General features: G+C 40.0%; 1 protein-coding gene across 8 annotated transcripts in view; it reads left to right on the forward strand.

Annotated features, from left to right (window-relative positions):
* The window catches only part of LOC111250140 (osmotic avoidance abnormal protein 3-like), a 43,470-nt gene extending 29,639 nt beyond the window's left edge, over positions 1–13,831 (forward strand). For 3 of the 8 annotated variants that reach the window (XM_086986214.1, XM_086986219.1, XM_022804911.2), the window contains 18 exons: positions 420–498; positions 3,848–4,003; positions 4,205–4,342; positions 4,671–4,818; positions 5,059–5,234; positions 5,786–5,949; positions 6,173–6,289; positions 6,517–6,637; positions 6,886–6,994; positions 7,240–7,389; positions 7,643–7,715; positions 8,642–8,834; positions 10,362–10,472; positions 10,761–10,850; positions 10,989–11,199; positions 11,409–11,611; positions 11,894–12,086; positions 12,405–13,831. In XM_086986214.1, the coding sequence (XP_086842340.1) occupies positions 420–498; positions 3,848–4,003; positions 4,205–4,342; positions 4,671–4,818; positions 5,059–5,234; positions 5,786–5,949; positions 6,173–6,289; positions 6,517–6,637; positions 6,886–6,994; positions 7,240–7,389; positions 7,643–7,715; positions 8,642–8,834; positions 10,362–10,472; positions 10,761–10,850; positions 10,989–11,199; positions 11,409–11,611; positions 11,894–12,086; positions 12,405–12,577 (2,605 nt within the window). In that variant the 3' untranslated portion in view covers positions 12,578–13,831. Of the gene's footprint in view, positions 1–419; positions 499–2,222; positions 3,106–3,847; positions 4,004–4,204; positions 4,343–4,670; positions 4,819–5,058; positions 5,235–5,785; positions 5,950–6,172; positions 6,290–6,516; positions 6,638–6,885; positions 6,995–7,239; positions 7,390–7,642; positions 7,716–8,641; positions 8,835–10,361; positions 10,473–10,760; positions 10,851–10,988; positions 11,200–11,408; positions 11,612–11,893; positions 12,087–12,404 lie in introns of those variants that run through there. The other 5 variants (XM_086986215.1, XM_086986220.1, XM_086986218.1 and 2 more) reach the window with 5 other exon arrangements.

The raw sequence follows: 13,831 nt of genomic DNA on the forward strand, positions 1-13,831 counted from the left end.
GATAGTAAAATGAAAAAAAAAAAAAGAAACTATATCATTTAATCAATCATTCAACGTTAAAATCTAATTCGCATAATACCTGCACCTTGGCAGAAGGGTATATTGCAACGACTCTGGCACCAATGCCCCGATAGAAGCCTTCACCAAATGATTTGTGCTCAAACTGTGACGAAACGTTTAATAATTTAAACGAACAGAACTCGGAAGCTTTAAATCAGCGCGACTGGTGTGCGACATCGGTCTATTCTTATATCGTGCTGTTTGACAGTGAACACATTGATTAGAAACCGTTCTATATGTTCCATAACGCTTGTTTACGCCAAACACCCTTTCATTCAATGTTTCAATTGCGCCAAGAACAACAGGTGCTCTTCTTTCAGGACAAAAATTTTAACATGTGTAATTTAATTCAATTGCAGAAAGTTTCCAATGGAGAGTGTAAAAGTGATGGTTAGGTGCCGTCCGATGAACCAACGCGAAAAGACGTTGAAATGCCGAGTAAGTAACGATCGGATTATACACATTTTTCGTATTCCGCTTTTATCAGTTCCGTATGCTGTATCGTCCTTTACAATATCTGAGTACCTCTCATGCTGATTTTTCAATTTAGCCTTAAAGGTCATATGAATGTAAAAAGGGCCTAATTTTTCTAAAAACTTGAATCTTTTTTCATATAGCGGAAGTGGGGGAAAAAGGAAACAGATATGCGTTTGCCGAGGGTGAATATTGCTAGTATTTTTTGCAATTAAATGATTCCGTTTGGCCATCGAAATCCAACGACTTTTCTTGCATATATAATTGCCAATTGCTTAAATGAGATATGTAGAAAAAAATGAAGCAGCTTCATTAGATTATTTTGGCTAAAGTGATGTATCGACCCTAAATCTATGATGCTTCTATGAGTCGATAATATCTTTCAAAGAAGCTTGCCAACTGTCCGAAGTTTTCCATCGGAAGATATATGAGACGTGTATGGTTTTCTTAGAATATTAAAATTGATTGCTGTTTATAAAGGACTGAAACGGCGCAATTCAGAGTCGAAGACTCCACAGTACAAAACAACTTTGAATGGCACCTAGCGTTCAAAGTCGCTTTGATGGTAGGTCCTTTTTGCGTTAGGCCTCTCTGTATAATAGAATATACGACCACAGTGTGTATCACAAGGGAAACTGTAAACAAGACGAGGAAAACGACTCAAAATTCAAATCGCGATACCAACGCGGTAAAGTTATGGTCCAGAACAAAGTTTACGATTCATTTAAATTTGCCGACGTGCTAGATCGCTTGATATTTAGCTGTTCAAGCTATCGCGCTGATAACCTGCTACTGAATTGCTTTTTTTTTGACCAGATAATCAAACTCACCCTGTATTGCATATTTTCGTATAATTTTAATTTTTTATGTAGAACCCTTATGCACTACTATATCGTCCAGACGGATTGTCTGGTAATGAATGTTAGCTACATCGCTTGACCTCTATAAATATATTGCGTACCTTAAATGTAGTTTCTTTACTCATCGGCCATCTCTCTTTTTGAGTACGATCTCGATATAGCCATATGTAGCTGCAGCAGCAAGTAAACAAAGGCGCTTCACAACTGTTCAGTACACAAGATGCAGCGGTACAGATCTTCCACACCAATCTCGAGACTTTTTTTTCTACGCGCTATGTAAAATCTCCGTTACCATAGGAGTTCGTTGCCTCATTACGCATAAGAAATATGGATACAAAACCCTCTAGGTACCTCACTGGCAAATCTATAAGGACTAGCCGTATAATGCGAAAGCCCGTATACAGACGCATTTAATGCTTATAAACATGTATGTTGCACAATAGTTTTATTACACATAATATTATTTCATGTTTCTATAATAGATGTTGTGTGCTTATCGTTGAAGCGCATACATAATGATAGACTGAGCTGAGACTAATGCAATATTTATGGGTCTTTGGCTAAAATCAAGTCGTTATCTATTGTCTTTGGCTAAGAAATAACGCGAATGCAACTATACGAGACCTGCATCGGCTATAGTACTACATATAAAGCCTGACAGGATGCAATATTTGGCAGTACTCCAAGCATTTCATGTTAATATCTGCCCCATTTCAAATATATTCCTCCTGAGTAATTTCAAAAATCGCGCCTCACCATGCGAAAGTTATTGTTCCCTTTCCCTATAATTGGACAATGTATATCTTTACGCATCTTCAAGATGACGTTTCAAACTGTGTGTTCGCCTTGTCTAGACAGCGTTTGTATAGTCGTACAGCATGTGCTGTGTAGATCAAGACTATAGCAGTTGAATAAAACTTAGTATTATAGTTTTCTCCCGGCCCGCCAACACATCGTGGTATATTTTATCAGCTCCTCACAGGTGTCGGTGACCTTGAGAACTTGCGCCATGTTGTCAAATAAAGCTCTAGCTCCTTCTAACAACAACTTCAGTAACAACGACAACAAGCCCAACTTTATGAATACGAATGCCTTCAGCAGAGACAACGTTGGCAAAACATGCAAGCGCGAAGTCGATGGCGTAAGCGGCAGCAGTCTGGGGTATACCAAACCTATGATCATGATTATGACAATGGTTATTGACTTCGTGCTTCGTTGTTATTGCTAGCACGCTTTTATCACTAATAACTATTGGCCAGTCATCTTCAACATGAACACTACGAAATTCTATTTACGTGGACCGGCGGCCCGTACGAATACGTTGACATCGAATCGGAGGTGTGCAACCCCTGCCCGTAAAGGTGAATCGTTCCTGAGCTCGACCGACACAGACCCTTCCACACAAATGTCATGTAACATATGTAAATACAAATGAATAGTGAACATGACGCCGCCCCGATCGGGCCGAGGCCGGATGAAAACAAGTGGTTTTAACTTAAACTATGTAGTGGTTCAATGCCCGAATTGCGTAAGACGTTGAGACACAAACGTTACTCATTTGTAAATACGAGTCCTATATAACAGTCTCAGCAACGAGGCAGCGTTCATCGGATATCCGGTAACCAACAAGAGCTGTCCGGTATTATGAATTCTTCGAATTGAACAAGCATAGGGCCTGAAGTTAACCTATCGAGTGAAAATAATAAAAAGTGTGAGTGAAAACATCATCAATAGATATGAAAAGACAAATGGAGATTTTGTCTATTTAACATTATTGAAACATCTCAGCACCGATACCTCAGTTAAAAACCGTTAAATTGCTAGAGTTGACTGCTGCGATTTAGTTCCACGCTCCGCAATAGAAGTTATTCGAAAAAATCAGATATGGCTAAGATGTGTCCATTGCATACAATATTATAGACGTTTTTTTGCATTTTATGGATCCTAATTAAGTAGTAATTAAGTAAGTAATTTCAGACGGCTGGCTACAAAATGAGGCAGTCTGTTTACGCCCGGACTCAAATCTAGACCACCAGCTGCGTCTAGGTTTAGCAAACCAGCATGTCATATACTGTCATATATATAAAATCATATTATACCACTATGTATAAGATCATATTATAGATCTCATCATTATTTCTAGATCCCAATAACTCAGTAAATGACATTTAATTTCGTCACGAGTGTGTGTGTTGTAAGGCGTCGCCGCGATACGTTGTGACCTGAGAACGCAAGAGTGATCTGTTTCCTCTAAATTTGTCAGATGTTTTGTTGTTACATAGTTATTTTTGAACGACGATAGTTACGTAGGCATGCATATTGTTACTATGATGTAATTCATATTATTGTTAATGTTAGCGTCGTGTGCGTGGGAGAAGTTAATGGACATTTGAATTTGTGTTGTTCCTATTGGCCTCCTGTGTGTGTGCTGGCTGCGTCGTCTATTTTTCTAGGAAATCGTTTGTATTGACTGTGCCAACGCGCATTGCACACTGATCAATCCCGCAGAGCCTAACGCTCCCCCGAAATGCTTCACATTTGATGGGGCCTACGGCGATAATTCCTCAACGGAACAGATTTACAATGACATTGTCTTCTCTATTGTTGAGGTAGGATCATAACTATCTTTCGATAGTGTGCTTTCAGACAAGACGTTATCGCTGTTCCATCGAAACTACGATCATGACCGCATGTTTATTTAGTAGAACAAGACCTTTCTACTCAGCTTGTCACAAGTAATCAGATAGGTGTCGACTTCAATATTAGAACAAAACATTGGTGTAATCTCTGTCAATCTAATTACGTTTCAGTCCGTCACCGAAGGCTATAATGGGACAGTATTTGCTTACGGACAAACCGGCTGTGGCAAGTCGTTCTCGATGCAAGGCGTCTCCAACCCCACTTCACAGAGGGGCATCATTCCTCGTTCTTTTGAACATATCTTCGAAGTAACGTACACACACACACACACACACACACACACACACACACACACACACACACACACACACACACACACACACACACACACACACACACACACACACACACACACACACACACACACACTCGCACACTGTAGAACGAGTGATCTGTACGACCGGTTCGATTACATGATGCCATTTGTTATTTTCAAAAACCTGTTGTATCACTAGGCATGCCTATAGCTGGTGATATCAAACAGTAAAAAAATTAACGTCAAGTGTACGTATTGTAATAATGTGAACCGCAACGTTTTTGCATGCGGCGTCTCCTGTTTTGTACTATCTCTTTTAGGCAACTGCTGCTGCTACCGATACGAAGTACCTTGTGAATGCGTCCTACCTCGAGATATACAACGAGGAAATAAGAGATCTGTTAGCTTCTGACTCAAAGAAGAAGTACGACATAAAAGAGAATCCTGAGACCGGTGTTTATATTCCAGGTAAGTTAGAACTATTTAGTCATGTGTTCGAACAATTTGTACCGGCTTAGTTTTCATAATCTGGCTTCTTTTTATCAAAAAGACTTTTCCAACAACAGCGGTATACTAGATAGCTGTTTATTAAATTCGACTGACCTAGAGAATTTTTAGCATGGGGCGACACAATTCTAAATTAACACAGTATTGTATCATATCTAATTAACGTATGGTACACGTTTGGGATATGGGATTCGAATGTAGGCTTGTCACTTCATACGGTCAACAGCGTGACCGAATGCGAGGCAGTCATGGAACAGGGTTGGAAGAATCGTACGGTAGGCGCGACTCTGATGAACGCCGATTCCTCTCGTTCGCACTCGATATTCACTATTCACGTGGAACAAATGGAGACCGGCAGGGGCAAACACATTCGAAAGGTGCCCTAGTTATTTAACGTCGAATATGGATAACGTGGTAGTATCCTCGTAATATTTTTATTTTTTTTTATCGCTGACGTGCTTTAAGTGGAAGTGCACTACTGAGATTGCTCGTCATCACCTCACCCAAATCAGTGTCATTCTGTGCTTGCTATATGTAAACAAACGCAGCGGAAAACAACATTTCCCTCGGTCGACCTTAACAAAAAAAGCTTAGTACTCGGCTATCTAAATGAAACATCAGGTATGCAAAGTTATAGGCATAGCAACGCAGATAGTTACGTCAACTCGAATAGTACCACTAAAACATTGTGCCATCTATGACACTGCCAAACTTTTTTTTGCCCGCAGCGAGAGCCTTTTAGCGTTTCCACTATAAGTCTAACGTATTTGACAAGGCTCAGATTTTACCGAAAGCCCAAAAAAGCTGGCAGAGTTTTGTAGCAGACTGACGACTTGTGTACAGATGTACACCGCACTGGATATACGAGGGCAACCTCATTTTCGATGCTAAATACAGTCCATTGTTGTTTCAACCGATGATGAATCAGGGCAAGCTGAATCTAGTTGATCTAGCTGGCAGTGAGCGTCAATGCAAAACGGGAGCAACAGGAAATCGACTTAAGGAGGCGACGAAAATCAATCTCAGCCTTAGCGCGCTTGGAAACGTAATATCCGCTCTTGTCGACGGCAAGGCTAAACACATCCCTTACAGGTATCATGTGCCTTGCCTGTTTTCACATTTCTCTAAATAAAAAAAATTAGGTGAGGTAGGTCGTCACTTATCACTTACCTAAATTCAGGTCACTCAAATGAATGCATACATACGGACATACGACAGAGGTATGTTGTACTCAGTGAACCTCGAAACAGCGTTTCCTAGCCTCACTCATTGCCAGGACGCTAAACAATATGTTCCATGCCTTTTCCTGTTATAGAGACTCAAAGCTAACGCGCCTTCTGCAGGACTCGTTGGGAGGTAACACAAAGACCCTGATGGTCGCTTGCCTTTCACCCGCAGACAACAACTATGACGAAACCCTGAGCACTCTACGGTACGGTGTTTTAGAAAAATCAAATTCAAAAATTGATTGAAAAATTAGCATATAATTTTAGCCACTGCTTTAATTCTAATTACCAATACACGTTTGAGCATATTAGAAAAAATGGAGTTTGTTACATTTTGACTAAACTTGCGACTTCACATGCTTCTGATCGTAAGTATAAATTTTACCTGATCCGAAGTAACAATAAAGTTTAAAACGATTCGTATTGGAGTCAGATATGCGAATCGTGCCAAAAATATCAAGAACAAGCCTAAGGTCAATGAAGATCCGAAGGACGCCTTGTTGCGTGAGTACAAAGAAGAGCTCGAACGACTCAAGAAACTCCTCATCGATCAGGTGAGCCATTGATGGTCTAACATAGGGCAAAATCTGTACTGCAACAGTATCAACTAACAATTTTTGCAGCGCGTCTAGTAGCAGAAACATATACATGCAGCTGCTTCTTGTATGTAGCGATCTAGCGTTGACTTCAACAGTACTGATTATTCATTTAGTCTACGTCTAGCCTCTCCGGAGCTAGTGCGCTCTAGGTCTAACTAGTAATACCCATACACTAATAACATAGCTATCGATTTGTCATCCAGGTCTCGGGAAATCCTCCTCCGGCACCACTCCAATCTCGGGAGAACCTGTTAGGTCGTACACAGATGAATAAGGATATGAGCGCTTTTATGGATGCCAGCAAAGCCAATGGTTCGTTTAATTTTCGCGCCTGTTAGACAGATGTAAGGACCGTGTCGGTTGATACGCGCACGTGTAATATAAAGGTAACAAAACTAGCAAGGAGAAGAGAGGGGGTTGCTTTCTGGCCTCTAGGGGTTTAGAATGTGTCGCAGCTTTGCATATGCGACCATTGTACCGAATATATTTTTCCTATCGAATCCATCGTGGCAGGGAAAGGGGTGCAATATTTGATAGATTTGTTTTCTATAATTTAGATGAACATGTAACGCTGCAAATAGAAGATCTGCGTCAACGTTTCGAGCAAGAAAAACGTGCGAAAAACAAGTTGATAGAAGACATGAACCAGCTTAGAGAATTCTATGAACGTAAACTACAACAGCAGAAAGACGATCCCAATGCAGCAGGTAAAATCTGCATATTAGTCAGGTCTAATCCTGTGCCGTATACAACAGTGCACACTACTTCTTTTAGGGGTATGTGTTTGGCTATAGCAGTTGATTGTCATCACTTCATAATATACAGAACGAAAGAATGCCGTTTATCAGTACCAAGTCGTTCAGCCAGCGAATCCTCTTTAGACATGTTAAAAACATAGATAATTGTTTGCCGACAAAAGTACGACCTAACTATATTGGCTATACTTGAATCTATTCGCAGTTATAGATGGTGATCGAGACAGTCCTGAAATCAAACACCTTATCCAGGATGCTACCAATGTCAAGATTGAAGAGTAAGTCTTTCCTCTCTTCGTAAGCCCAGCAGCATCTTGTAAAACGAACACGACTGTGGTGCATATTTTCTAAATCTATTTTCTAAAATGAAGCCCTTATCTGCCATAATCTATGTTGTTTCGGTAATCGGCAAATGACCTTTCAACACTAGCCATGCGTTGAATCATAGTTTAATCAAGCTCATAGTACGTTCAGACTTTAGTCAGGTCCTCGGCAGAAAACATCCAGTCAGGTTACAATTTGGTCTGGTAACATGTCAGATACGGATAATATAATGAAAGATCCACTAGCGCTCATCTGGTCTAGTTCACCGGGGACAATCATTCTGTTCTCGAAAGCGGCCGTTAATTTTCGTCGAATTGGCCTATCACGCCGTTTTGGCTAATACTGAATCCTTTAAACCTAAACCCTGTCGAGAATCGTTAGTTCTGTGTTATGGGAACGTTTCTCGGAACCCGCATAAAAAGACCGCAATAACGTAGGTTGCCAGATCGTCAATTCTGGGTAGCACAAGGAACTACTCTGCTCGGTGGGTGCTCGTTCCGCGCGAGGATAAGAGCTGAACAGCTTTCAAATTAAGAAAAAACGATGCCACGTTCTCGATCATGATGAGCTTGTGATTTAGCTCTAGAAAGGACTGATTCTCCAAGTACAGAAGAGACAACGATCGAGCGCATATCCGCTATGATAAACTAAAGAGAATTCTATTAGCAGAATATGCTTGCAATCATTCACTTCTGTCTCACACTTCAAGGCTCACTTAAATCAAGGACAACGATAGCTAGCTAATATTTTCTTCATTATTACGAGTGTTTCCACACTGATTTTAATAGCTAACATTGAACAAAACACGCTCCATCTATTATTCTCACACATTAACTAAATTTATATTAAAAGACCCATAATTGATTCTGTCCGGTTTTAGTGAACCCGCACTAATGGAACAGATGCAAACGACGGCTCTACAGCGACTGCAAGAACTTCAAAGGAAAATCGTTGGCGGGGAAAAGGCCGATGACCAGGAACTCAGACGAAAACGAGAGAAACGCAAAAACTATGCTGAGAGACGGATTCGTGCAATGGCGGAAGTGTTAGCCAAAATTGACGGCAGCGATGAGGTGCAAATACACAAATGTTTAGTCCTTTACTAACTGTTAGATCTCCTACTAATTAGAACAGTGTCATATCATATCATACACTCATGCAGATATATAGGATTGTCCAAAAAATTGTTGACCGTCAGCTTTTAGATAGGTAACACGAATCACATGGGGTGTCATCTGAAAACTAATCTTAGACCGTATTAGATATGATAAAATGTATCTATGGTTAAAAGGTTTATGGTAGGGTGCCATGAGGATGAGTAAAATTTTCCTAAAAATGCACTATATTTCCCAATTTGATCACGATAAAGGCACGAGTGCCGTTCATAGTCATGAATAAATTTCTACTCTTTATGGTCAAAGTGCGCCGTTGGAAGAATCTTTTGGAAACTCCTATGTGAAGTATGCTTCTCGTAGTGGCCGGTCGACGAACGACAAAACAAAGTAATTAAATCATTACGAAAATGACTGAGCAAAACTGACACGTAAGCTACACAGATGAGAGAAACTCGATGGTTGAGCGCCACACGATGCAAAATAATGTACTTACTTGATCGTATCTTCATCTATAAGGCTCTATAGAAACACAATAAAATCGAGCCGTTTCTAAGGCAGGTGGTTGGCATTCAAACAAGGAACATAGCGAATACGTGTTCCACAATCTGTGGCCAGGCCCAGACTGATACCCAACAGGCTAATGCTACGTCTGATGGGACTAGTAAAGAAGCGTGAGTTGTAAACCGCTGTTGCCCGAGAGAACGACTGATTCGATTTTCTACTATGAATGACCCAGGGGAATACGACAAGCCATTTTTTTTGTGACATTAAAACTAGTGCTACAGGGAGGGCGTCACTTTCTACTGTGACAACGTCAGATCCCATAGATGTTTAACTATTCAGCAAGAACTGAGGGAACTTCGATGGGAAATCTTAATGCATCTGTCGTATAGCGCGGGCTTTTCACCATCAGATGATTATTTGCTTCGGCCTCTGCAGAACTTCCTCGATAGTGTTAATTAATTTCTATTAAAGAAATGCGAAATAATACTAATTGTCATAATTTTTCGTCCAAAAATTACAGAAATGGGGTTATGGGCTTCTCAAAAAGACAGCAGAAAACCATAGATCAAAATGGCGCACATTTTGCTTGAGAGTATATTTTAAAAGATAAAAAAAGGGATTGCTTTAATTCAGTTTTAACCTAAAAACGGTCAATAGTTTTTCGATAGCTAAATGTATACATAATACATATATATATATATATATATGATAAAGTCGTAGTTTCAATAACAATAATCTAGTTCTTATTGCTCGCTGCCTCCTCGTCTTAGCTAACGTTCAGCTAGACAAATACGGATGATATGCGATTATATTGTATATGGAGTTATGTACTGCTATATTCATTCGAGGTAGTTTCATTACCAAGCAGCTGAGCTCCGCTGTGTTGGAAGCGGAATTGTTTCTCTATTTTCGAATAGAATGGTCTAAATACCCCAGAGAAAACCCCTTTTATTAATTGTTTCTTGCTTAATGACGATCTAGAATATGCCGGACTATGAAGATATGAACGCCCAACTAGAGCATAAGACATTGGTGTTGAAACGAGCAAAAAAAAAAATACAGAGCCTTGAGACGGAAATTAAGGATCTCCAGGTGAGCGGAAGCCTGACAACACATAGATGCACTTTATTGATTGTATAAGTATCATCTGCAAGCTACATACAATAGAGCGCTGTCTGCATAGTTGTAGAGATCGATGTTATTGGAGTAAGTGTGAACGCTTAACGGCCGTCTACACACATGAACACCTATTGCACATCGAAGCATGATGAGATTTGCAAATAAACAGAAAAAATTAACTAAAGACAAAGAAAGGGACGCAGTGCTTCATTGAAGTGTATTAATTTAAAATTAATATATCAATTTACTCCAATTTTCCAGGAGGAGTTTGAACGCGAACGCACCGATTACTTAGACACCATTCGTCGGCAAGAGAAGGCTCTAAAGCTGCAGGCACGCATCCTTGACAAGGTAAAATTACTAAATATATATGTGTATAGTGGTATTTTGCTTGATTAAGTTGTTAGGAATTAATTGTATATAGAAATGGCGCTTGTTTTTTTAATTCTAATATGAACCGGTTTATATTAATCAATAAACGAATGTCAGGTTCAAGGCGTAATTCGACGAGATTGTAATTATACCAATCTAGAACAGATTCGGTCACAGGCACGTTGGGACGAGGATCTACAAAACTGGCTACTACCAGATGTCAATATTGAAAATATACGCTTGCCCCTAGCCAACGGCAACGTTAATACTCTCAACGGTGGTAATAACGACGCTACGAACACTCTACGGGAAGATAACAATTCAACGAGTAGGTTGCCTGTGTTAACTTTTCATCGCTGTATAAGTTACCTTCACTTAGATTATAATGATACAACTCAGCAAAAATGCAATAGGAATGCTCCCGCTTGAACAGTCTGTGATCATTTTTCTCCTGTGACATACACACTGATATTTAAAACTGCGTGCTTCTATTCGACCTGTATCGCTGCTTTCTTGGTTAAATCGATCTGCCAAAAGGTAGCCACTGTAGCGGGGGGCGTAAAGGGGGCAGCTCAACGAGATCTTTGAAGGGGAGCCTGACGAACGGCTGGCTTGACGGTTTCTACAGTTCTCCTAACGAACAAACCCCCCATATCAAAAACGGTCATCTCTTCTTCAGCAACGGTAGCAGTAGCAGCATCGTTGCTAATGCAAATCCACACGACTCGAATAATAATCAGGTAACTTCCATGAAATTGGTCGAGATCGTAGAAGTTGCACTAGGCGTATATAAGAACACAACAAAATCTGTCAGATAGATTTTCCGAAGAAGCTGTTAAATAGACATTTGTTTGTTTAATACGTTTTACCAATTATAGATACGTCCTGGCGCTATAGAAACATCTGTAAATGTTTTTAAAATAGAGTCTTCTTGGATTACACTGTGCTTAAAAGACTAAATTTTAATCTCTCTCTCTCTCTCTCTCACATATATGTGTATACCATTTTTTTCTTAATTACAGGTTGTAAGTAACACTACAGCACAAGGTCGGGTAGACGGGATGTCTGTTCTGAGTGCGAAACAGCAATTGAATGACGATAATCTGGAAATACAAATAAATGGTAAAAATGTATCGCCTACGGTCAGTGCTCAGGGGCTGTTTGCGGCGGCGGTTGTGGCCGCCCGTAGCCGTTCGCTGCCGAATAAAAAGAACGGTGCGTAACAAATGCTGACAAATGTCTACCCATAACTATTGAGTGCGTATTTATAGATGTATGTCTTGTTCGTTACATAGATACTTATTGCGTTCAATTAATCTAATAAACATGTGATAATTCTTGAAAGGAGACTCTGAGAAAACAATGCAAAAGTACACATTAAACGCGTAGAAAAGCATATGGCTAAAACATTGAAGATCCGTTTTTACACGTGTTGGAACAAAACAAAATTCCTTTTCTAAAAAAACGCGATCCTTGATATTGTTGCGCGCTAAATTACAGTCATAAACTGAAAAATGTTTATTGTACTTATAGGATCTGGTACGATAAGTCCAGATAGCGGATTCCTTGTACGACGACCAGCTAGGTTAGAATCGCTCGGAGCGAATGGGGAAGAGTTGACCTTGGCCGATCCCCCAACAGGTCCAAGAGGACGTCGCAGGTCGCGAACGTACGAAGACCTCCTGGACGCCTGGCCAGCCGTTTAACGGCATAACATTGCCGCGATATTACGACACGACACAATCACGTCTCATCATCGTATATAAACAACTAGCATTAATTCTATTCTCAGTATTCTGTTGTGAAGCAACGAGGTTCCAAAGACGAAAGGTCCATAATAAGCGTCAGCAACACAAATTCGTATACATTGATTGCAATGAAAGTAAAAATATATTTTAAACTTCCGTCAGCCTAACAGCAGGGTTTAGAGGACGAAAGAAGCTTTCTACATTTTTGGACGAAGGAGGGCTTCACCGATGCCGTTATAGGAAAGCTAATCTGTTGGAATAGCGACACAACGATGTTAACTGTTATTACAAATATCGGTGTTCTTCTTGCTATTAAGCTATTGCATTTTAAAGCGAATTCTATACAAATTAAATTGTATATTATAGATTCTATTCTATTACAACCCTCGCTAGAGTAAAAATTATGCCAGTCCGTATCTTTTGTCAAGGAAGGCTCAAACACAGAGAGGTGACGAAAGCGACATACCGTGTCGTAATGCGCCCAGGCAGGAAGGCAGGCGCTTTTAAGGATTCGGGGAAGACTACGCTGGTCATGGGGGAACTATTGACACGCCGAAGCCGGTAACAACGAACAACAGTAATTAATAACACGCAGCAACATAACAAGAAAGCTTTTGAAGCACAAATTATCTGTAGATGATTAGCACAATACAATTGTTGGCCGAGAAATTTTGATAAATAAAAGCTGAAGTGCCGTGTGTTTATCCTTGAAGACTGTCGATATGCTCGTGCTTCAGCAACAGTAAGCGACATCGACAGACCCCGACCATTTCTCGGAGAACTATGCAGAGTTCAGCGGTGTATTATTGACAGGAAATAAGAGCAAGCAAATTGCATGAGAACATAGGGGGCCGTAGTTTCTTATTGCGTACCCTTTAGCTTCAGTTTATGTAAAACGGTATAACGAAATAGCGAGTGGATGAATAGAATAGGACAGCGGCGGCAGTAGAAAAAACTTGTTCGTTAGAATCAAATTGGTGCTACAAGAAGCCCTTTGCAAACGTAAGGATTATTATTACTTGGGATGATGGCTTTGAGCAATGCATTGGCGAAACTCGATAATTTATATTTGTTGACCAATGAACTAGAGCTTCAATGCCTACGACAAATATAATGTGGCATCATAATAATACGAACATCTAGTTCATAGTGTAATAACTTTTTATCTATATAATAAAACTCAGTTTACTGTAATTTCAATTTTGCCACAAG

This window comes from Varroa destructor, unplaced genomic scaffold, assembly GCF_002443255.2.
Source record: "Varroa destructor unplaced genomic scaffold, Vdes_3.0 BEIS01000004.1, whole genome shotgun sequence".
Lineage (NCBI taxonomy): Eukaryota > Metazoa > Arthropoda > Arachnida > Mesostigmata > Varroidae > Varroa > Varroa destructor.